The sequence below is a fragment of the Rhinichthys klamathensis genome, unplaced genomic scaffold (assembly GCF_029890125.1).
Source record: "Rhinichthys klamathensis goyatoka isolate OS25496 unplaced genomic scaffold, OSU_Roscu_1.1 h1tg000115l_1, whole genome shotgun sequence".
Lineage (NCBI taxonomy): Eukaryota > Metazoa > Chordata > Actinopteri > Cypriniformes > Leuciscidae > Rhinichthys > Rhinichthys klamathensis.
Window position 1 is genome coordinate 667,386 of NW_026606652.1, and position 25,716 is coordinate 693,101.

Genomic DNA, 25,716 nt, shown 5'->3' on the forward strand with positions numbered 1-25,716 from the left:
AGTGAATTCGTTGTCATGTTCAAGAAACCAGTTTGAGATGATTTGAGCTTTGTGACATGGTACATAATCCTGTTAGAACTAGCCATCAGAAGATGGGTACACTGTGGTCATAATAACACTGTGGATGGACATGGTCAGAAACAATACTCAGGTCGGCTGTGGCATTTAAACAATGCTCAATTGGTACTACGGGGCCCAAACTGTGCCAAAAAAATACCCCTACATCATTACACCACCAGCACCAGCCTGAACCATTGATACAAGGCAGGATGGATCCATGCTTTCATGTTGTTTACACCAAATCCTGACCCTAACATCTGAATGTCGCAGCACAAATCGAGACTCATCAGACCAGGCTAAATGTTTTTCAATCTTCTATTGTCCAATTATGGAAAGAATGTGCTTATTGTTGCCTCAGTTTCCTGTTCTTATAGCTGACAGGAGTGACACTCGGTGTGTCTTCTGCTGCTGCATCCCATGGCTCAATGTGTTGTGCATTCAGAGATGCTCTTCTGCAGACCTCGGTTGTAACAAGAGGTTATTTGAGTTACTGTTGCCTTTCTATCAGCTCAAACCAGTCTGGACATTCTCCTCTGACCTCTGGCATCAAAAAGGATTTTTTGCCCACAGAACTGCCTCTCACTGGATATTTTCTCTTTTTTGGACCATTCTCTGTAAACCCTTCTGATGGTTATTTCTGAAAGACTCCATGCCATGTTCATAGTCGCTTAAATCATCTTTCTTCCCCATTGCGATGCTCACTTTCAGCTTTAGCAGATCGTCTTAACCATGTCTACATGACTAAATGCGTGGCTGCTGCCATGTGATTTGCATACTAGATATTTGCTTTAATGAGCAGTTGAACAGGGTTACCTAATAAAGTGACAGATGAGTGTAAATATATATATATACAGTATATATATATGTGTATATATATATATATATATATATATATATATATTGTGTATGTATATATAGTAGTCAGATTGTGTTCCATTTGATTTCCTTCCCAGAATGGCAATCCAAATACAGCCGTGAAATGTCAAATAATCATCCGAACATTCACCAAAAATCTCTCCCCGCCCCAGCGGCTAATGCACATCTATTAATTTATAATAGTTTTTTTTTTTTTTTTTTTTTATCAGTCTCAGTCACATTATAGCATTCTTGATTTATGCTTGTGTCTCAAGGTTTCAGCCATCCTCTTCTATTTCAATATCATCTTTCTGTCACTCCCATCAACAGATCTGCACTTTGAGTGATGTGTCACAGTTATACACTGTCGATTGATGTAGTCGCATCTGTTTTTGTTATGAAGTGCTCTAGTCTAGAATATGCGCTTCACATGGATTGATTTACTTCAAGTGCAATTTGTTAAACTATCAAAATTGGTTGTTCATACATGGGGATTTTTCACAGTTCAAAATGTATGAATTTAAAGGCTCTTTTGATATAATGCAAAGATATTTTTTAAAGCGATGTCTTACATTGAGTGAATGACCTATGATTGATTCTGACTGATAAATAGTTCATCTAAAAAGGAAAATATTTTTTACATTTATCCTTTTGTGTTCCTTATAAAAATAATAGAATACTGGTTTGGAACGACATGCAGGTGAATGAATAATGACACAATAAAAAAAGTTGTTGAACCCTTTCATTAATCAGAATATTCAAATATTTATTTTACATGTATAAAAAGAACAAAATGAGGCCTGAAAAATATCAAAATTCTCAAAAGGGAAGAGAAAAAAATTGTTTTTGAGTGTGTCAGTATTAACTCTGAAAGATGTAAGAAAGCAGAATGTCTTTATTTTATGTTACAGTAAGCTGGTAACGTTCCGGTAAGGTCAAAAGCTTGAACACTTTGGTTGCTACATATGGCAAATCTGAAACTTGAAAAACTGCACGGCTACGGTTGCGCATTGGAATTTCTCTGCAGAAGTTTCTGTGATGGATGTAAACATTAGTTATTATAAGAGCTGATTTGGTTAACATGCTGTTTGGAGGCATCTGGTTGTGTAATTTCTAATCACTCACATCCTTAATTAAAACTTTGACATAGTCCAGGAAACAGGCCACATGTTTTCATTAGCAAATTGGTGATGAATTTGTTGGTCATCAGCAACATTTTTCTTTTCTGAAACTTCCTGTCTCCCCCTTTAATCTTCCTAAACTCTATGCTGTATAATTGTCTTCTGAATAATGATTCTTGGAGTTACCAAGGACTGAATTTTTTTGATTTAAGGATATTTAGTAAAACCATAGGGGATTGAAAAGTATAATTACCTTTTCATCAAAAGCTTGAATGCATGTTTAAACAGACTATTAGAACAGCAGTGTATGTATATATATAAAATCACACATGATTGTAGGAGTATTTAGTGCTTTACCGATTTATTGAATATCTAATAATTCAGGTTAATTACTACTTTTTTTTTCTTCCCCCTACAGTGTCTCTGTGCACCAGGATGGACGGGGGAGTTTTGTCAGTACTTGGATAACGCATGCTTAGCCTATCCAAACAGATGCTTGAACGGAGCTACTTGCATCAGTATGAGTCAGCCAACTGCACCCCCGCACTATATGTGCACCTGTCTCCCTGGATACACAGGTTAAAAGAAAACTATATCAACAAACTCCGGAATATGTTATTCTGATTTATGTTGAAGTTTGCAGAGAGTTTGGCAGCAGAAGCTTTTTTTTAAAGCCACACTCAGATTGATTTTTCTTTCTACAGTAGAATTGGAGAGGGAAATTATTGTCATGTTTTCATGCGATGTCAGAGATTGCATAGCAAAACGTGTTTTCTTACATATCAGCTATATCTGTATAATTCTGAATATAGCATATAAAATATTTCTGTCAGGTAGTGGATGTGTTCTGCTGGTGAATTTTTTTAGAAAGTAACATGACACTTGAATTGACAATTCTTGAATTTTAATTAAGGTAGCAAGCTGGATTAATAATTTGATTTTGAATGAAAGGAAACTTCCAGAAATATTATTTTAATATTTATGATGGGAGAACAATTAATTTCCCAGAAAACTTTTTTTTTCAAAATGAGGCCAACCATCAATATATAATCAGTGCATAATATTTTTATATTAATATTTATTTTGTATAAAGTGTGTACATTTAATGGTTTGACAAAATACCTATTTATATGTTTGTTTGTTTTTTTGACATACTGAGGAAAACATTCTACCAGGAAAAAATAGGCATATTTAGTCTAAATTAATGATGTAATTATGTTTCATTACACAATTTGTGTTTGACCAATTCTTGGAATTGCAGTTCCGTAAATTACTATTCTTGTCATTTAATATCCTCTGGGCATGGCCAGTTCTATTCAAATTCCAACTCATGAATTTGAAAAGGAGCCAGTTCTGAATTTTGCCCTAGCCTGAATGACTCAGTTTCATGTCCAACGTCTATATCATCCGCTGTAATGGGACTGAGTGTGTGTCCCACCAAGCCGAGTCCCGCTGCCCTGAGGCATCTCTTTACCGTAACTCATCTTTGCACATTGCCCTCCTAACTGGATTATTCTGTAATTTGTTTCATGCCTGCTAAATGAAGGGCACATAGAGGTTAGAGAATACTGAATCGGTAAATCTAACTGGGAAAGCAAGATCTTTCATTAGCTTGGCCACCAGCACATGAGCGCTGGAGGATCTATTTGCCTAAACAACCCAGAAACAAATAAACAAACGAGGAATGATTTACTGGATTTCATCAGTCATGACGCGTTGATCTCGGTGATATGCATTGCATTTTAATGCTCTTGCATAGGAAAATATGAAGTCTTTTATAGGCAGTTTACATGAATTATAGATGATCTGCATTTCATGCCACCTATAAACCGTAACATGTAATGAAGCTGTATTGCCTGAAAAATGGCGTCCCATTTCTTTTAATATTACATGGCAGATCTCATATTGTCAACGTGATAATCGCCCCTGCTTCTGTGTCCTTGTTATCACCTCTCAGTCTTCTTGATGGCTCTATTTCCCTTCTTAGCAGATGAAGAAATCCATCTCTCCACATCCCAATTGTCAGCGACAAGAGGCACCTGATGATTTCTGCCTCTCTGTGGGCTGTATAATAGATTAGAATACTACTAGGAGAAAACATGTCACAGCTGAAACCTCAATGTTTTATTTAGACGTCTCGATGATGCTAGCGATATCTCCTTCGATTAATGACCCTAGAGACTTAAAAACGACCGTCCCTGCCCCATTTCTCACCACAGTATTGCCAGAAGGCCAATGTGAAATGTCAAGTGCTTTCATTATAATCTTCCTCCAAAAGTCAGACGACATGTTGAGGGAAGATAATGTGACTTCTGCCACAGCAGAGAAAAGCGTCGGTGAAGCAGATCTTGCACTCGATAAGACTTTCAAATCTTTTTTTTTTTTTTTTTGCCTTTCTTGCCTTGCTTTTTCCATGCAAAGATTTGATTGATTTGATTCCATGTTAAGTTAAATGTTACGAAGTAGCGTGTGGATGAACAATATTAGACTCAGATCTGCCAATCAGTTGGGAATACGACCTTCAGAACAGTTCTTGAGTTGCTGCTGATTACGAACTGCTGTAAATATGAACTGCCTTAAAGGACAACTCCGGCGCAAAATGAACCTTTGGTCTAATAACACATTGGTACCTAGTCAACTGTTCTCTGAGATTTGTTTTCAAGATAATCGAATGTAAAGAGTTTTATCTCTAAAAACTGTTTAGCGTATAACGCTAGTATATAGGGCATAGAGTAATGAAAAATCGGCATTCGTGGTTCGACTGGTCGAGACTGTTTTCCAAAGATGGCTCCTGCCTGTATACGCGAAGTTTACTGTCTTTATAAAATATCTTCTTATTATACTGTCTGTACACTTACAAAGTTATCAATGCTTGGGTTTGCAGGTAGGGACCCTCATTATGCTACCGTGTTAGTGTGGGGCTATTTTGAGCCTTGTTAGTGGTATTAACTAGCGATTTTTATTTTTCATTACTCTATGCCCTATATACTAGCGTTATACGCTAAACAGTTTTTAGAGATAAAACTCTTTACATTCGATTATCATGAAAACAAATCTCAGAGAACGGTTGACTAGGTAATGTGTTATTAGACCAAAGGTTCATTTTGCGCTGGAGTTGTCCTTTAACATGCACACAAAAAAAATCCCATATGCCCAGTTTGTTAAGTTTCCAGAGCTAAACCTGAAGATAATGATGCAGCTTAATTTATAATGTGCTGGCATCCATAATCTTCAAGAACATTTAGTTAAAAAATGTTTCTTAAAAGAATAATTCACCTTAAAATGAAATATTATATGCATACAGTATGTACTCATCACATATATGCTTTTTTTTTTTTTCCTGTGGAAACGAGAACAGATTTGAATAATCTTAACCATGTATGTTAAGCTAATTTCAGACCAAAACGTCATAGAAGTACCATAAAAAGATATTTTAAATGGTGCATTTTATATTTTCAGTATTGATATTAGTTTTAGTTACGATAAGTTTTAGTAATTGTAAGTGCTTTTATCATTTTAATCTTAATATTCCTATTTAGCTTTATCATAAGTACTTTTTTATTTCAGTCAGTTGCCAAAGAAACATTTATAATTTTCATTTAAGTTCAGTTCAGAACAAGCAGCAACCTTCCGGTCTCTCTCTTGAATCCAACACGGAAGTGACTTAAACTGAAATTCATCGACTGGCCGCTAGAGACGGGCTCCAAAAAAGAGTCATATTCCAAATTTACTTCTAAATCCCAAATGTCAAAAGTGAACTCAATATCTTTAGGGGAGACGGAGCGTAAAAGCTTAACTAACGCTCCATTCACACCCCTGTCTCAGGCACGGATTAACGCACGGGCCTACTGGGCACTTGCCCAGGGCACTGGGCCAGCAGGGGGCCCTGTAAAATGTACTGTGTCTATTCTTTTCAAATAATTATTTTTATTTTATTTTTATTTTCAGTAAAATTGTGTTAAATATTGAGGAATAATGTGATTTTTTTTGCAGTTGCAACGTATTAACTACTAAATAAATCAAATAAATAATTTTAATGTATTGCTGCGCTGTTGAGAAGGACATCTAGAGGCGAGTGAAAAGCATTGCGTAATATAAAAGTCACGCAGAAGACGGTTACTCAAAAACCAAAACAAAAATGAGTTTAAAACCACAACCAAGGCAGAACATAGGCTAAGTTGTTTATGTTTTACAATAGTAGCCTATGGGCTTATTTTTTTAACGAAATGTCAATCTTCATCTTTATAACAGAAGATATAATACAATACAACAATCTTCAAGATACAGTAAATCTTCAAATGTGTAACGGATTGTCACCTTAAAAAGTGTCTTTTGTGGTGGAACAAGCAATGCTATATAGCATCTTAATTTAATCTTTGTTTTATTATTTTAGTTCATTAACTAATTGTTAACTCAACTAATTTAACGTAAAGACCTGGATACTAGAATTAGGCTACTAAATAAAACTAAATAAATGTCAACTAGCCTAAATGCATTGATTAGAATTGCCATTGACTAAAGATTTTCTAGTCGACGACTAGTAGTCATTCCTTTAAGCAATTAGTCGACTAATCTCAAGTTAATATTAATTTCTGCTTAAATACTGAGTGGAGAACAAAATAGCCTATTCCACGCTCAAGCAAGCGCATGCATAAATATTGCCTCAAAGCACCGGCAAAAGCAGGCTAATGATAATATATGTCTGGAAAAAAACTAGGCATTTTTATTGTTTAATAATAATAATAAATAAATAAATTAAATCAGTGTCGACTCGGCTGCAATCATATCTATATCTCCGCTGTAAAGTGGATGCGCCTTTAGAGAGAAATGCACCTTTCATATCATATCAGCCTAATCAGCCGGTATTTGCTTTCGATTCGAATTTTTTCGTTTAAAAGTGGACATTTCAAGCTTTATATAGAAATATTCATCATGTATGTGAGGCTATACACTGTGTTTCAGTTCATTTTTGAGACGCGCTCCAGTTCACGCCACGGAGACCATGAAAGCGCGCCCTGTTTGTTTTATTTTATTTTACAAAAGCACAACGTTTTCTTGTTATTGTGAGTTTACAAAAATAAAAGTAGCTACTTGCGACTGATGCATTATTCTTTTCTGTATAGGCCTATGACCAGAAAAGATTGAGTAGGCCTATTTCAAGTTGTTTCCACTGTTGATAGGAAAATGCAAGTGTTCGCGCCGACGCCTGCCATGCAGTGCGCGCTGCACACTCCGCACACGCACTTGGATATGCATTTATCTAGGTTAAAGTTAGAGCGAGCTGCCATGCCAGACGGATAAGTTATTTTCATGTTTAACAAATCAAATCATGCATTTTCTACCTACCGCGAGTAAGCGCTGCACCAGTTTGAAAAAGGTAAAAGCATAACGAGCGTAACGAGCGAGAGGCCCCACACTGGGGGATGCAGAGATGTTGCTGCGTCTGTTATTATTAACATTTCTGATTGTTTAAATGACCAGCCCTCGGGGGATCCCCTCAAAATGCCTGGCTTGCCTGCCCACTGTTGTCCAAAAAATTGGTGAAGGGGGCCTTTGAGACATCCGTGCCCAGGGCACATCATCGCCTTAATCCGTCCCTGCCCTGTCTTCCTGCAGGATGCTACTGTGAGGCTGAAGTAAATGAGTGCGATTCCAGTCCCTGTCAGCACCAGGGAACATGCACTGACTTTGTTGGATACTACCACTGCGCCTGTCCTTCAGGTATGAGTTTCTCTTACTCCTTAGAATGAGCTTTTTTCCCCTGTCTTATTTTTTGACTGTGCCATAAATCCCCACAGTGCCAGCACCAGCAGCTCTGACTGACAGGTGAACAAATCACTCCCGTTCTCACACTGCCAGAGCTCATTAGTACTGCAGAATTGTGTCAATATTGTGTTATGAAATGCTCTTCCCTTTTGAGGCCACCGCATTGATATGGTTTCCTCCCGTAATTGTTGGTTCTGCTCACTCTTTCTGAGGCATGATTTGCATTCACTGATGCAACCTGATGGCTCACCCTAGAGATTGGCAACTCACTGGCGGGGTTACAAGCATGCTTCTCTGCCAGCTGCTCCCTTCCGCTCAATGAGTAGAGGACCCAGAGTCCCAAACGCCCCCCTCCCTAAACCTGCCCACGCATACTCGCCGCTCAGAGAAAGAGATGCAAAAGGGAGAATCATTTGAACGACTTCCTCATAAATGGATTGAAGATGCTTTTTTTGTTTTAATAACAAAAAACTTGACTAGGCCATTTTGAAATAGTGGACATAATTTAAGTGTGTTAAATTGTTGTAAATGTAAAATAGTTAAGGGGATAGTTCACCCCAAAAATTAAAATGATGCCATTATTTACTCACCCTCATGTCATTCCAAACCTTTAAGACTTACTTTGATCTGCAGAACATAAAAGAAGATATTTTGAAAAATGTTGGTAACTAAACAGTTTTGCTTAGCGTTGACCATTGAATAGATTAAAAAACACAGTGAGACATTTCTCAACAGAACTTGTATGTTCCTCAGAGGAAAGAGGAAAATACAGGTTTGGAACAACATGAGGGTGAAAAAATTATGAAAGAATTGTATTTTTTTGTGTGAACTATCCCCAAATTAACCATGGTTTTATTATAGTAAAGTGTAGCAACCATGTTTTTTTTTTGGCGGATTGACTACCATTTCATGTTTAAACTATGTTTAGAGTGTAGCAAAACCATTGGTAATTTGTAGTTACCATGGTTTACCATCGGCTGTCCACAACAGACCTAAACCAGCCATGGTCCCAGCACAAAAACACACTCTCAAAATATCATCTTGATTATTGTTATCAAAAAAATCTTTGAAAATATCAAGATATAATTTTTTGTCAGTATTGCACACCCCTAATGTGCAGCATTGATTTTTATTTCTTCAGGTCTTAAAAAGGTCTTAAAAAGCCTCACATTTTTCTTTACAAATGTGCTGCAACCCTGCCTTTAATGGCATTATAAAATCTATCATTTAGTGAGCATATGGTCTGGATTGTAAACTTTTGAATCTTGAATATTGTATTTACATATTTCCTTTTTATTCGTTTGAATTGGAACATGAAGCAGTTTATTTAATGTAATTAAATAATCATAAAATATCACAAGAAAACATCTGGATGAAGCGGAACCTAATGTAGTGGTCTCAATGTTTTTTTTAAAAGTTATTTTTAACTGCATGTATAAATAGACCAACAATTAAAAAAATATTTATTTAAAGTTGTGGAAGTTGCTATAAATGTGGTAATTTTAAAATTTAAAAAGTTAAAAATATTAAAAAAGGACAAAAAATCAACATAAATGTACTAGTTAACCGCTCTAATCGGCCACAGTTGACCATTCTGACCCATCCTTCATTTTCATAAGTGTGATCTTCCTGCTTAAGCCTCCATGTGAATGTATTTTGAAATGATTGTTTTCATTTTGTAAAACAAATGCAAGCAAGCCAGTTTTTTTTCTCCCACTCAAAAAAGCCCTTGAAAAAACTAGCCTGGCCTCTTTCTGACCTTTTACAATTTTGTTCTTTTCACTTGTTCTGACTGACTTTTAGGCTTTGAATAAGCTTTCAAAAAATTGATTGCCATTTTCTTTTACTTTCTTTTTCTAAGAAACAAAGGTAGGGGGAGAAATTTGATTTCCAGCTTGCTTCATGTTCATTGATTGACCCCATTGATTGAGGCACAATGACATGAGGAATATATGGAGTGCATTCTCAAAAGCATTAACAAGAGCGAAGGCGTTTCAATCTTGTTTAATCTTTTAAATTCTAGTTTTGCACAAGATTTCTTTTAGTTCCCAATCAAGGAGGCATCCTTGGTAAGGCTAAGCGATTCTTTAAATTGTTTTGCGTTTCTCACCTCCCTTTGCAGGATACACTGGTGTTGACTGTGAGATTGACATAAACACCTGCGCATTTCCCAATGTCACCTGTCCTCCTGGAACGTTCTGTGTGGATTTGCCAGGTGACCAGCTCCATGTTTGTCACACTCCGTGCCCTCGCTCTCTACAGGTAGGTACAGAATTGGTCAGCCCCTTCTAATCCCTCATAATTCAAATAATTTCCATTGCAATGTTTTCAACTATTACAGTAAATTAGGAAATATGATTTTATATGTGCATTAACACCATTATTACAATAATTCCAACAAAAGTAATAATAAATTAAATAAACAAACAAACAAACTGGACTGTCTCATGTTCAAATTCAAAGAAAAAAAAAGAAATTATATAAATATAATATTCACAATACAAAAGTTTTATTCAGTGATGGAAAGAAAAAAAATACACAAGGCTACAGACGTTTACAGATATTAACCCAACATTTTGTAATTAAAAGACTCTAAAAGCCAAAAAATAAGGTATCCATTAATGACTATCATTTACTGATAAACGGGAAAGTCGCAATGTCTCTGACCAGTCAGATTTATTAAAAATAAAATAAACATTTCACCAAATGCATGCATTAATCGGTTAACTTAAACTTTAATATCATATAATATCAACTGTAGAAACAAACTCAGACTTAGTTATATAATTACGCACCAATTTTACAGAATTGACCGTTCGTAAAAGCCACGCCCCCTAGTTATTGCTAGGCCCATCAAACAAATGGTCAAACACGACCAGCGCGACAGATTGCCATGACGGGAAGAGGTATACCCGTGCGTGTCAGTGACCTTTTTTGGAGCAATACCTCAGCGATATCCTCCAGATTGAGGCAAAAGGGGGTTACAGTATGCATTGGAGGGAGATATTCAAAATATAAAAATACGCAATGGAGACACGACTACTATCGAGGCTAATGCTTACCAGTCTCAAGCAACCAGCCTCAAATGCAACCAGCACAGCCTTGAAGAAGATTTTATAAGCTGGTTCAGTGGCTAATTGTTTGGAGTTAGAAATGTATAACTCGCGCTGCATATTTAGTAATTTTGCCTCAGATACAGGACTAACACGTTCGCTTTAAAGTCCCCATGAATTCAAAATTGACCATACTTACTTAGTTTGCCTAAATTGATCGTTTTGTGGTGAACAATTCATCCATGCAAGTCAATCCACACAAAAAAATTTTTTGGCTTCGTAATCTTTAATCAAAATCTGAAATTCCCCCTCCCCTCTGCGTTGGAGGACCTTCCCTGATGACGTAGGTTTCACGGTTTGGGGGTCTGCTTAACATCCGTAATCATGCCCCTCCAACTGAGAGCAGACAGGCTGAATGAAAACACCTACTTTTCTAGATCCAATCAGGTGCTAGTTGGGAAAAAAGCCACGCCCACTATTTTGCCTCATTTAGTATTCCGTTTCTCTCGGAAATACGTCACAACACTGGAGAAAAGTCGTTTGCAACTTCCGGTTCACGGGGACTTTAACAAGCAGGTTGTTCATTACCACGGCAACCGCTTGCGTGTCATGCTGAATGCGATTTTCGTGTTTAAAAAGTAACTATACATAAGAGACGGAAAGATGCAGATAACCATACATTATTTAAGGTTATTTCTATTCGTTACGATATTGATATATGAACTGATGTTGTCAAGTAAGCTTCATGCTTTCCCCGTTGCGAACGTGCACTCCTCTAAACTGTAGTCTACGGGTGCTGCACTGCTCCAGTTGACTGCTGCTCATTTTCCCCTGATAATATCATGTTAACAACAACCCTTTAGAAAACGTAATTCCTTTGTGGATCCTCTTGATCTGCTTTCTCCATGTTTCTTTGACTAATCTCAGTGTCTCAGTCTCACGCACGCTGCACGCGAGTTAACCATGTTCGACACATTTAACTGGGAGTGGGGCCGTCCACACTGTTTTTATCCATTGTAGGCACCGCTCGCGTTGTGTTTTCGGCTTTGGTAACGGAAAGAACACAACTCCTCCAGACAATCTCTCGGGGTACCTAGTGTCCGATTTACAAACGGCGTGGGCGCACCGCTTCACCATCTTGCTTGGAGTCAATGTTTGACGGACCTGCTCACATAGTAACGGTTGCTATGATGTGTGATTGGACAATGGCCGTTTTGGGGGAGGGGCCGGCGAAAGGTCAATTATGTGCCTTCATGCTGCAAAAAATGGCCGCCAATCAGAAATTCTTAAATCAAACCATGATGACATCATTGGTGATAAGGCATGCATGGAATTCAGAATGACCTTTTGATTTTGGGCAAATAATGGACTACTTGCTCAACGAATTCCGCGTTCTATTTAGTACATATCGGGAGTTTCCGGTTAGAGCATTCAGCACACCTACATACATGAGAATGCAGATTATCACTGTTTTATGGCTGCCAATTGATTAAAACAATGAATAATGATCTCTGTATTAATTATCTTGACCCTGCTGAAATGTTCCAATAAATATATTTTCTGCCCAACTGTGCATTCTGAATAATAAATAGGCTAAATATATTTATCCACTAAGCTGCAGCAGTCCTATATGCTCCTCTTCTCATTAACAGTTTTTTTTCTCTTTCTGGCATTTCATACCTGTTGGGTTTACATTTTTAAATGAAATTGACTATTAAAAGGATTGCTTGTGTGCGCTGGTGTTTATTCCAGTCTTTTAAAATAGTTGAATGAATGAATGCTCGCGAGGTGCCTGTAATGATGTTAAATAGGCTATAAGCTATTTAATCAATAACGTACACAGCGTAGAGAATGACGGTCAACTACTTTGAATATTATAGCATTTTGGGCATGAACATGTAAATAGTGAAACGATTGACATTGAAAAATGACACAGATTGATTCAAATATTTAATCCAAATAAATAAATGTTTGTGGTTCGTACTGATGTTATTCATCTGTTCTCATACACTTCAGCGTCGCGGTCACTAGTTTAGACGAGCGCTGACACCCTGTGGTGAAATAATGGCGTAGTTTTAACACCCGCTGCTTTCTCAGATCGGCTTGGGTTGGATTAAAACTTCATGTTCCGATAAGTTTGGAAAATTCTGCACACAGTAAACATCAGAATATACCTTCTCCTGTCAATAAAAATTGCCAATTTTTTTTTATCTTATTGCAGACACTCATTTTAGGTGCCGTTTGTTCAACTCATTGACCACAGTAAATTGAAGCTCAGTGCAAGTGGTCCATTACACCAACAAAACTTCCAGTCAGCTGTACTGTTTTATCAATGACAAAACAGACAATAAATAAATGAAAAAGCTTGAGTCATGTCAAGTATAAACAGTTTTTTTTTACAGTAAGGAGAAGGCATATGCACTTTTTAGTGCATGAACTTATTTAAAATGCATACACAACCCTCTTCCACTTCCTTTAAAGCACATGAAAGAGCAGGTTTAAAAAAAAATTCTTTGCATGCTATATTCTTTTGAAGATATGTGAAGCTGTTTGCACGCTTTGTCACTGAACTATATACCAAAGGCAAATTGCATGTCCCTTTTGAACACGCTTGATCATCTGGATTTGTTTTACTTGTGCTGATAATCACCAACGTAAATGGCAATTAAAATGCATTAGCTTTCCTTCATTAACCAGCATGTTTTATTTAACAACGGGACCAAGCAATCCTGTTTACAAAAGACCAGAATTACCTTTACACACATATTTAAATGAAGACTTTGTTCTGGAATAATGGTTGATTTTAATTTTGACAGCCATGTGCCAATGGAGGACATTGTGTTCTTAACAACATCACCAGTTACGGTTGTGTTTGTGCACCTGGATGGACTGGGCTGACCTGCTTGGTCAACATAAATGAGTGTGTCCAGCACAGGTGTCAGAACGGAGCCACCTGCGTGGATGAGGTTGGTGGGTACAGGTAAGTCTGGGTGAGAATGCAAGTTTAAAATACAGCAAATGCCTTGCTTAGAAATTAAGTGGATTCAAATAGGATTCTGTTTTGTTCATACAAAGGTTTTTATAAACAAATGAAATACATTTCAAAGATGGTTGTGTGAATAAATATATATATACAGTGGGGAGAACAAGTATTTGATACACTGCCGATTTTGCAGGTTTTCCCACTTACAAAGCATGTAGAAGTCTGTAATTTATAGTACTCTTCAACTGTGAGTGACGGAATCGAAAACAAAAATCCAGAAAATCACATTGTATGATTTTTAAGTAATTCATTTGCATTTTATTGCATGACATACGTATTTGATCACCTACCAACCAGTAAGAATTCCGGCTCTCACAGACCTGTTAGTTTCTCTTTAAGAAGCCCTCCTATTCTACACTCATTACCTGTATTAACTGCACGTTTGAACCCGTTACCTGTATAAAAGACACCTGTCCACACACTCAATCAAACAGACTCCAACCTCTCCACAATGGCCAAGACCAGAGAGCTATGTAAAGACATCAGGGATAAAATTGTAGACCTGCACAAGGCTGGGATGGACTACAGGACAATAGGCAAGCAGCTTGGTGAGAAGGCAACAACAGTTGGCGGAATCATTCGAAAATGGAAGAAGTTCAAGATGACGGTCAATCTCCCTCGGTCTGGGGCTCCATGCAAGATCTCACCTCGTGGGGCATCAATGATCATGAGGAAGGTGAGGGATCAGCCCAGAACTACACGGCAGGACCTGGTCAATGACCTGAAGAGAGCTGGGACCACCATTAGTAAACACACTACGCCGTCATGGATTAAAATCCTGCAGCGCATGCAAGGTCCCCCTGCTCAAGCCAGCGCATGTCCAGGCCCGTCTGAAGTTTGCCAATGACCATTTGGATGATCCAGAGGAGGAATGGGAGAAGGTCATGTGGTCTCATGAGACAAAAATAGAGCTTTTTGGTCTAAACTCCACTCGCCGTGTTTGGAGGAAGAAGGATGAGTACAACTCCAAGAACACCATCCCAACCGTGAAGCATGGAGGTGGAAACATCATTCTTTGGGGATGCTTTTCTGCAAAGGGGACAGGACGACTTGCACCGTATTGAGGGGAGGATGGATGGGGCCATGTATCGCAAGATCTTGGCCAACATCCTCCTTCCCTTAGTAAGAGCATTGAAGATGGGTCGTGGCTGGGTCTTCCAGCATGACAATGACCCGAAACACACAGCCAGGGCAACTGAGGAGTGGCTCCGTAAGAAGCATCTCAAGGTCCTGGAGTGGCCTAGCCAGTCTCCAGACCTGAACCCAATAGAAAATCTTTGGAGGGAGCTGAAAGTCCGTATTGCCCAGCGACAGCCCCGAAACCTGAAGGATCTGGAGAAGGTCTGTATGGAGGAGTGGGCCAAAACCCCTGCTGCAGTGTGTGCAAACCTGGTCAAGAACTACAGGAAACGTATGAACTCTGTAATTGCAAACAAAGGTTTCTGTACCAAATATTAAGGTCTGCTTTTCTGATGTATCAAATACTTGTCATGCATTAAAATGTAAACGAATTACTTAAAAATCATACAGTGTGATTTTCTGGATTTGTTTTAGATTCCGTCACTCACAGTTGAAGAGTACCTATGATAAATATTACAGACTTCTACATGCTTTGTAAGTGAGAAAACCTGCAAAATCGGCAGTGTATCAAATACTTGTTCTCCCCACTGTGTGTATATACAGTATATATATATATATATATATATTAGCATGAACTCAAATGGAAATAAAAATAAGCAATGAAAGGGATTGTTTACCCAAAAATGAAAATTCTGTCATTATTTATTCTCCCTCATGTTGTGCCAAACCTGTATGCTTTGTTTCTCTACTGAACCAAAAATGTAAGGAACATAAACCGGCGGTTTGTAGTGACTACGAACTGTCAGACTCGGCTCCAAAAAAGAAACAATTGCACACCCTAAATGGACACCCTAAAAATATTCCATATGACTCATGGTCTGTGTTCCAAGTCTTCTGAAGCCATACGAAAGATTAGTGTTATAAACAGGGCAAAATGTAGTCATTATTTGGTGACAACCCTCACATACGCTCCTGCTCTTAAATCAAATATGGCACCTGGTGCAGTTTGAATGTCAACAGCATCAAACAGTCATTCCTCCCCTAAATTAGTATAATTTATTATTAGTATAATTAGTATAAATGTATAATTTAAAGTCATAATATATATATATATATTATGACTTTAAATTATACATTATTTTATATTGTATAGTCACTATGTATGGAAACAAATATTTTGTGTTTCATAGATACACTAATAGCATAAGGGTTCAGAAATTACATGAGGGTGAGTTAATGACAAAGTTTTAATTTGAGGATGAATTTTTAATATAGCATGTTGTTGTCCTAATGTGCTGCTTTTTTCCCGCAAAAGAGTCATTGAGATGGATTTATCCATTTTAAACAGGATGCTTCTCTTAGTATAAAATTAAAATTGATATTCTGTTCAGGTTCAGCAGCTGTTTACAGTCTCATTCTGGAATTAAACCACCCATAGCGGCAGAAACAAATAGCATGTTCCTGTGATAGAAAGCAAAGCAAATTACATCGTCCTCCCCCATGACTCATCCATTTATTTTCATACTGTGTCCGGCTGTTTTGCTTGCGATTCCATTTAAGAGATACTGTTTTATGCATTCCAAGTTGCCTTTGCGGTCACGGATACACTGGAGTCCTCTGCGAACTTGACATTGACTTCTGCTCTGGGCATCAGTGTTCAGAACACGCTGTCTGTCTGGACCAACAGCACAACTACACCTGTCACTGCATGCTGGGATATGAGGGAAAGTTCTGTGAGCTTGAGACAGATGAATGCAAAAGTGCACCCTGTGCCAACAGTGCCACTTGCATTGATCTGGTGGCAGGATACCAATGCCTGTGTGCTCCAGGATTTAAGGGTAAGCTAAATGTTTTACTCTGTGGTACCACTGACTGTATCTGGTCATTTGTTTGGCATTGGCTTTCAATATCAACATTGTTGAATTCCTTATGATAAAAGAGAAAATGTGGCTATAAGTATAGCATAATCATGATTCGTTGTTTGAAATTAATTATTTGAAACTATTCTTTTAAAGTATTATAGTTCATTTATTTATATTTAAATGTCTATGAAGGTTATAAGCAAGATTTCATTGATTCCACTTTTCATTTTCCAATTAATTCTCAATGAATACAATTTTCCTGTGGCCATGCTACATTTTTTTCTCATTGAAAACACTGTTTTACTTGGAAATGTGTGACATTACTGGAGTAAAACATGTTTCAAATGGTAATTCACATTGGGCCTCATTCATGAAACTTAATCAGTAAATTTTGAGTACGGACCTTCCCGAAAACTTTGATAATTAAATATGTGTATGTTAATGAATTCCAATCATTCGTAAATAGGGCGCTCCTGCATGCTCATTCACAATTAGCATAATCCCCGTCTAGTTACTGTCATGAAGATGCAAGGAGATGAACCCAAATGCAGACAGAGTGCGATGAACACAAGCTTTATTGGTAACAAACAAGAAAACAAAACCCACGTGGGGGCAAAACACGGATGGGACAGGGAAACTTAGGCTGATAAGACTAGACTATGACTATTCAAATAAACAAACAATAATACTAATAAACTGTTCACAACAACAAGACTTTCCACAAGGTACTCACAGGTATGATTGGCACAGAGAATGATACACAATGAACCGACACAGGACAGCAAACACAAGGGGATTAAAAAGGGAACACTAATGACGAGGACAGGTGAAGCTGACTAGACAATAATGACAAGACGAGGATAACAAGGGGGCGGGGTAAGGTAACGAGACAACACAAGCACATGGCCCAAACAACAGGACATGCGCTTGTACACAAAACAAAGGTCTGCCATGATCCTGCCACAAGACTAGGAAAAATCAATGATATGGCAGAATCATGACAGTTACAACTACGCAAATTACATGTCCAGGAATGCTGTGGAATCTTCTGGACTTCCTTCTCAGGTTTGGCTCCATTATTGCATAAATGCAAAGATTATTATTAGACTTATAGGTCACATGCTTAACAATAAATATTAAATTAATGTGTGTACACCAAATTTATTTAGCCAGCTGAAAAAATGCCTGTACTCTTCTGAAAACGGCCAGCTGGTGGCGCTTGAAAGCGATTCGCAAGTGCAACGATTTTCCAGCTGAGACGCTTTGGTTGCTATAATGTGGATTTTCCATGGCAGTAACGTGTGACTACTATCTAATTTTGAAGAATATCACAGGATATTAAAATGCAGTAACCAGCAATATGAACTTCTCCATTGTTGTTCAGTCGTCGTACAAGTAGGATGGTTGGTCTGTGTAGTTGGTCCCGCCCCTCCTCCACTGTGATTGGGCGGCTGGGTAAAAAGTGGCAGTGACGAGTGAAGCATTTTACCCAAAGTTGAACAGTTTACAACTCTCAGCTACTAAATAAAAAAAGGACAGGGCAAACGAACTCATGACATAATATTATGCTCCATAGTGCATCAAAATGCAGTGTCATCAGTTTGCTTAAAAGGACACAGAACGTTTGACGCACCATTTACACGTGGTAGGGAGTAAATTTATTTTGTTCCAACTAACATTTTGAAAATATAAACATTTTCATTAATCTGAAAATTTACATCAGAACAGCTTTACGAACGTTTTACACACAAAGTAGTTCTGCTCGTGTTTCACGAATGAGGCCCATTGACTTATTACACTAGCCTATAACATGATATGAGACAGGCTTCTTGTTATCCATATTGTCTGTTAATGTCCATCATGCAGGTCGAACATGCTCCGAGAACATGAATGAGTGCCAGTCCAGACCCTGCCTTAATGGGGGCACCTGCATTGATCTGGTCAATAACTACATTTGTATCTGTCCACTCGGTGAGTAAAGTCTTAGCACACTGTTCCAAAACAACAAATACATCTTGAGCTGAGAGCAGACAGCTGTGCTACACCATGTATGATTTAAAGAACTTGATATATAGTACACATTATGTTGAAAAATATCATTGTTCTTGGGAAGGAGCCACAGGTCCATATTGGTAATAATTCCCCAGGAACCATAGGCTTTAGTGAAGATGTTATCTCCACAGCTCACATGCATCTGTAGATGTGAAGCTTTATTGAGTCCCAAGAAACATGTCCTGTGTGACTCATGCTCCCTGTTTTCAAGATAATCTACCAGCCCAGGAGGAAGAGAATCCATCAGTGTAAATTTTCTAGTGTTTATTAAAACGGCCTCTCTTTAATTCCCTCAAACATGATGGTGACAGAAAACAGACCTCCATCTTGTCAGGACAGGTCTCATTAGTGGGCACGATTCTTACGGGAGATGGTGTGGTGTTGGGGGACTTGATCAGGTTAGAACCTTAAAAATTCATTTAGATTTCGGAATTCAACAATCAAGATCGAATCTTAAAATAATAAGTGATGGGAAGCCATTTTTCGAAGGCCTGTTCTCAGGAAACAATGCCTGAAAATCTCAGCATTTAATTTTAAAGGGTTACTGCTGAACCTTCCAGAAATCATATTTTCCTATCTCAGGAGTACCAAGTACCAAGGCTGTAACTGCCATAAACACTTCTACTGTATACAGCAGTGGCCCAAAGTTGCCTTGGGAAATTGACATCTTTACCCTTTATTCAAATATTATTTAAAATGTTTTAAAGATTTTGTTAAAGGGGTCATATAATGCCATTTTCATACAAGTTAATTTGATTCTTTAGGGTCTAAATGAAAAGTTTGTAATATACTTTAATTAAAAATTCTCATTAGTATTGTAAGAAAACACTCATTTAACCTGGTCAAAAACAGCTGTTTTCAGCACGCCGTTTCAGTGCATATGCCTTTAAACGATAATGAGCTTCGTTCACTCCGCCCCTCTGTTCTGCGGGCGTTTTGACACAACGCACGTTGAGTGTTGCCTTGACAATAGTTGAGGGTATATTTTGGAGAGAAAATGGCAGCGGGAGTCTCTGAGGACACATCTGTGCAACCGTATCAGTTTGAACCGGAGTCGCACCCGGAACAAGATGACGGCCGCAAAGAAGTTCGACAATTAAGGCTCGAACAGGACGTTTCTGAATGGTTGGTTAACATTATGTCACTTTTATCTATCTTTGTGTACTGGCAGGGTAGAGTAACTTAGTGAGATGTAACGTTACGAATGCTATGTGTTTACTGATTTATACGTACTCAGTTTGTAATAACACAATAACCATAACGCGTTGTTCATTATAAACGTGGGATTATGAATTATATTGAGAACGTCGTACATAGAAAACATGCCGTAATGTACCCTGAGTGTAAACCTTAGCCGCATTCATCGTGAAGCGTGCAAGCGATTTGCAAAGATAAAGGTTAACTTCTTCTGGAGGTGCAGCAGGGACATGTATAGTTGGTACCGATTCTTTTTTCAGGAGCAGCTTCTTAGCAAAACCAGCTTTATACTGACCCTCGTTTATAAAGCAGTCTGGTGAGAAATGATTCGCGCAAACATGAACGCATTGTCGTTGCTCGTGGGGAATATTCCCTTCGAAAACAAAACTCAGCCACTGCGTCTTCAGCGGTTCGGATTTAGGAACATCAAAATGACTGTGTTCATTATTACACCCAAGAACAGAACACCACAATCGCTTAGACGCCATTCTGCTCCAGCATATCAACAATGGCGGACTATGATGACAGCTCGCTCAGGGCGGGTCTGTGTTGAAACGCTGCTGTCAATCAACAATCGTGGGAGGGGCGTCCGACAGTGTGACGTCACACGGTCGAACGGCTCGATTTGAGGCAGGGGAAAACATATAAGGAGATTAAAACAAAAACACTGGATAGATTTTTTATTATTATATGATGGTTGTGTACAGGCACTGCCAACACACATTTCAGTACAATCAACTTGAAAAAGTGCATGTACCATTATATGACCCCTTTAAGCATATTGTATATTTGTGCTTGGAGTCGATTGTTTGGTCTCACTTTAGTTTAAGGTCCAATGCTCACTAAATATTAACTACGACTTTTGCCGCAATAAACTCCTAATTACTAATTATTAATATTTAGTAAAGTAGTTATGTTTAGGCATTATGTAGGATTAAGGGATGTAGAATATGGTCATTAATATGTACTCTGTAAGTACTAATAAACAGCCAATGTCCTAGTAATATGCATGCTATTAACAGTTAATAGTCAGAGTTGGACTTTGCCTGTGTTAATGCTAACTGCATGAATTTTAGCACAGGTGTGTATTTTTATTGGAATTGTACTATTTCATGTCATTTCCTTTAAAAAATCTATTTTGCACTAGGTACACAAAATATTTCCTCTCAGCGCCTTTTTAATCCCAGGGCCATTTAACTATGAAATGATGCAATCTTTGTTAAGAGGCTTTCATTCTGTTGGCAAGGCTTCAAAATTAAAAACATTTTGGCCTTTTTTTTGATAGGTTTGACCTATAAAGCAAATACTCGCTTTATTCCTGTTTTCGGCTTCGGCATATTATAGAGCCAAATGGATAAATTATGCAACAATATTTGTGTGGGTGTGTTGGTATGGATGTTAGAGTGTGGTTGGTATGTGTGTTATGAAAAAAAAATATATGTGTGTGTTTGTAATATTGAGAGAGAAAAACTCAAATAACAAATCTAATCACTGTGTGCAGTGGAGTTTTGCTGCATGACATCCAATGGGGAAAATCTGTTACTGCGCCAAAACAAAATCTTACCGAAAGCTCATTTTATGAGAAATCATCCTCAAATTTGGAACACAACTTATTTAGATTTATGGCTTTGATTTTCTAGCCGTTCAACTTGTTTCATAAAATATATATTTTATATAAAATAATGTTCAGAAATCATTTTCATAAACTTAAACCTATATAACTTTTTTTTATTTATTTACTTATTATGTTTTACTTCAGCAATAATCTGCCAAGGGTCTTTAAAATGAGACCAAACTTAAGTATGTGCTCCCAAGCTTCACATTTTTATGACAGTTTTTTGACACAGACATTTTTGTCCACTATGTACCTATGTGTAACTTCTTTTAAACTGATGCACAAGGGATATGTACTGTATATTATATCTGAATGCGAATTAAATTCCATATAATCTATTAAACTATAATGATGAATGCAGACATGCAAATTAATTGGCTGATACTCTAATAAAAAAAAAAAAACAATGCTATTGATTAGCATTTACATTTATTCTAAAAATGAATTAAATTTGCCAAATATATTATTTAAATCTATGAAATAATAGGATATGCACTGCTTCCTGAGAATAATCCAGAAACTCTTTATGCGAACTTAATATAACACAAATCACTGAAACATTTTTAGGAGACACGGTGCCATAAGGCAGAACAATGATTTATTTTATTTATTTTTTTTAAACAGTGCAGCACAAACACAATTTAGTAAGAACCTTAACATGAATGCAGATTAGAAGATGTGCATTACTCTCAATAACACATATTTTTCATCTCAGTCCTGTCTGCTGGGCCGTTGATGTGCAACAGGTTGGGTGAACTGAGTGGGCTTTCTGGCAAAAGAGCTATAGTTTTAGTCTCTGCATCCTCCTACAAAGCTGACAAGTATGCATATTGCATATCAGGAAATGACAGAAAATAAGTGCAGTCTCAATAATCCCTCGGTAAGTGTTTGAATCATAGCCTCCAGGAAAATAAAAGGATATAAGCTGCCACCATGCTGCGGAAACGACTGATTTCTAGATAGAGGTAGTCATGAGAGTATGGTGATTTGATGACGTTATTTGATGGTAAGGGTTATTCACAGTACCAAGAACAACTTCAGATGCACATAATAGCAGATTATATTTAAACGGACATTTTCTGAAAGGACGCATGAGGATCCTGTTCATGATCCTACAGGGTGATCATACCAAAGCGTCATTTGCATCATTTTCCCATTTCCAATACATTTGAGAATAGCAGGAGATATTATCATTGTGTTCTTGAATGCACTACATATAAAACATTGAATGGCCCCATGCTAGTCGGATGTTTTCAGGTTTTTTCTTTCTGTTAAGCCTATTTGTGATTTAATTGTATATGTTTATAGCTTTATATATGGTACTATTCATGTTCATATAATTATTGTATTTCTCTCCTCTGAGTGCAGTGTGACATTTTATTACTGGCATCCTCTGTGAACTGCAATGTCAGGTCTTTCGTTTAATTATTTCACATCTATATTCTCATGGCATGCCACTCGCCCCTGAGAGCGAACGTGTTCTCATTACCCTCACGGTTCAGAAGACCAATAAATACAAATGCTTGTTCTTATAATCCTTCAGCAGACCTGTATGTGCATGGAGCTATGTATGTAATTATATTTTAATGGGCTTTGTCATCCGGTGTGGATTAAAATGTTGGTTTCTCAGAATACTGCCTTGATGGGTGAGCTGTTGGCCGATGTTGCTTGTAGTCTGTGTCTACGTTCTGTTGCAAAAGGCATTGCAAGTCACTGAAACAAATATTCTCTCTTATAGAGTATAGGTAAATACCAAGAAAGTTAATCTTTACGGCAGATAGAAAGATGTTTTAAAACAGAATTGTTTGCTTTATTCTGTCAAGAAATAAAATAAATGTACCTTTTAGGGAACAACAGTCTGACACTCGGACAATAGCCAAAAGCACCCAGTGTACCCTTTAACATCAGTCTGAAATATATTTGTCGTTACTTGCTTTATATAATTTTTAGTTATGTTAAATAATCATTTGTATATACACTACACTACCAATACTCTTTCGAAAGAAATTGCCTTAATGCATCCTTGCGGAATAAAAATATGAATCATTTGTGACCGTAAATACATTTGATTTGTTACAAAATATTTCTATTTGAAATAAATGCTGTTCTTTTGAACTTTTTAGTCATCAAAGATTCCTGAAAAAAAAATCACATGTATCCACAAAAAAATTAAGAAGCAAATTGTATTCAACTTTGATAATAAGAAATGTTTCTTCAGCATCAGATGTATTTTCATTTATTTTCTATTTTAACATTTCACAACATTACTGTTTCTCTTATTTGTTTCTAGTGTATTTTTGCTATGAATGCAGCCTTGGTGAACATAAGAGACATCTTGCAAAAACATTGTTACAAATTGTACCAACTCAAACTGTTGTAACATCAGATCAGGCAGGAAAACAACGAGAAGCAAGCAGATCTACTAGCAGTGTAAAGTTTTATTAAACAAAACAAAATAGAATAATCTAATACAAGAACACGCAATGGAACAGTGTGCTTATGTACATCAGACAAACACCAGACAATGAACTGAGAGCAAGGAATATACAAACTGTAAATTTATTAAAACAAACTGGTGTGAGTGACTAAACCATGCTAACCAATGATGAGCGGGAAAGGCTGTAGTTTGACCTAGGGGCTGTAGTTTGGACACCCTTTTTGAAAATAAAAGTGTGAATTTTTGGAGTGTTTGGTACTTGGCTGTTTGGAGTGAGAATAGCTCACAGCCCTGGAATGTGTCAGAAATCCCATTTGGAAAAGGCAGCACTGTACGTGTGACATTCCTTCATGCTACATTAACTTCTCGGTGAATTGCACGCACAATTGGTTGTTAAATACCGCTTACGTGCTTTGGCAGAAGTGCTGGCTGTCCATTAATGACTCTTTTTCCAAACATGTGGCAGTTGAAGAGATTGTTAGGTTGATTTATGCATTCGCACGTTTAGGATTTATAATGATTTTCAGAACACTGACAGTGGATCTTGTACCTGTGACAGTGCTTGTCTTTTTTGATCTGATTTAACTTCACTTCAGATGAGTCATGCTTAGTGTTCGGGTAGGAGAAACCGATGCTAGATCGTCAGCACAGAAGGGCACATGTTACCTGGGGTGTTTCCGTGATGCGTTTAGTCTCTCATTTCCTCCGCTTTGATAATGATTGAATGCATGAGAACATAATAAAATGGTTGATGCTGAATTTATGATATCGAGCGTGTTTACATGCACGTTCTTAACACAACTATGCTTAATAAGCAGACAATGCATGTGGTCATGTAAACACATTAACTCTTCTTTATTAAGTTTTCTTAATGGGACTAAAGTAATAAATGGCTTATGCACACACTGATCGACACAGCCAGATTTTTTCGCCCAGCATGTAAACAGTAACACATTATCCTGCATTCTGTCGGCTTGAAGTGCGCATGTCTGGCTATGTGACAGGAAAGTGTCCTTAAGGTGCGTCACATTAGCTATATTTCAGCAAAAAGTTTTAAAAGAATTCCATAGTATAGTGGTGTATCAAAAAGATGTCACTTTCAAACCAAGCAGCTTTCTGTTGGTCAGCACAACAAATTCACTTTACCAACTTGAATATGACCTAAATCAATATTGATAAATCGATTGCGCGGTTTCCAATTGAAAAGACTGGATTTAGCTGAGCAATGGTAAATGTAAGCGCACCTTTAATGCAGATTTAAGCACATCCAGACAGAGCGAGCATTTCTCGGTAGGGGAGGAGGACTCCTTCTTGACTTAAGAAATTATAAAAATGTGTTCTTAACTCATGCAGTCGAAGTAGAAGTGGCACAGTCAAAATACTGCTTATTTATTTACAGCGCTGGGTAGATTACTTCCAAATTGGAGTCAGTTACTCATTCCAAATTGCATGGCAAAAATTGCAGTTAATAATGTTATCCATTACATTACATATTTTAGGTAATATAATCTGACTACTGTATGATTACTTTTAGATTACATTTGACCTAACTCATTTCTCACATTGAATAATATT

The 25,716-nt window shown here is 37.4% G+C and overlaps 1 protein-coding gene across 1 annotated transcript in view; it reads left to right on the top strand.

Annotated features, from left to right (window-relative positions):
- The window catches only part of eys (eyes shut homolog), a 323,611-nt gene that overhangs the window by 18,618 nt on the left and 279,277 nt on the right, over positions 1 to 25,716 (top strand). Inside the window, exons 6-11 of the mRNA XM_056254896.1 lie at positions 2,455 to 2,614; positions 7,653 to 7,757; positions 9,925 to 10,064; positions 13,672 to 13,835; positions 16,563 to 16,816; positions 18,707 to 18,811. Of these exons, the coding sequence (XP_056110871.1) occupies positions 2,455 to 2,614; positions 7,653 to 7,757; positions 9,925 to 10,064; positions 13,672 to 13,835; positions 16,563 to 16,816; positions 18,707 to 18,811 (928 nt within the window). The remainder of the gene's footprint in view (positions 1 to 2,454; positions 2,615 to 7,652; positions 7,758 to 9,924; positions 10,065 to 13,671; positions 13,836 to 16,562; positions 16,817 to 18,706; positions 18,812 to 25,716) is intronic.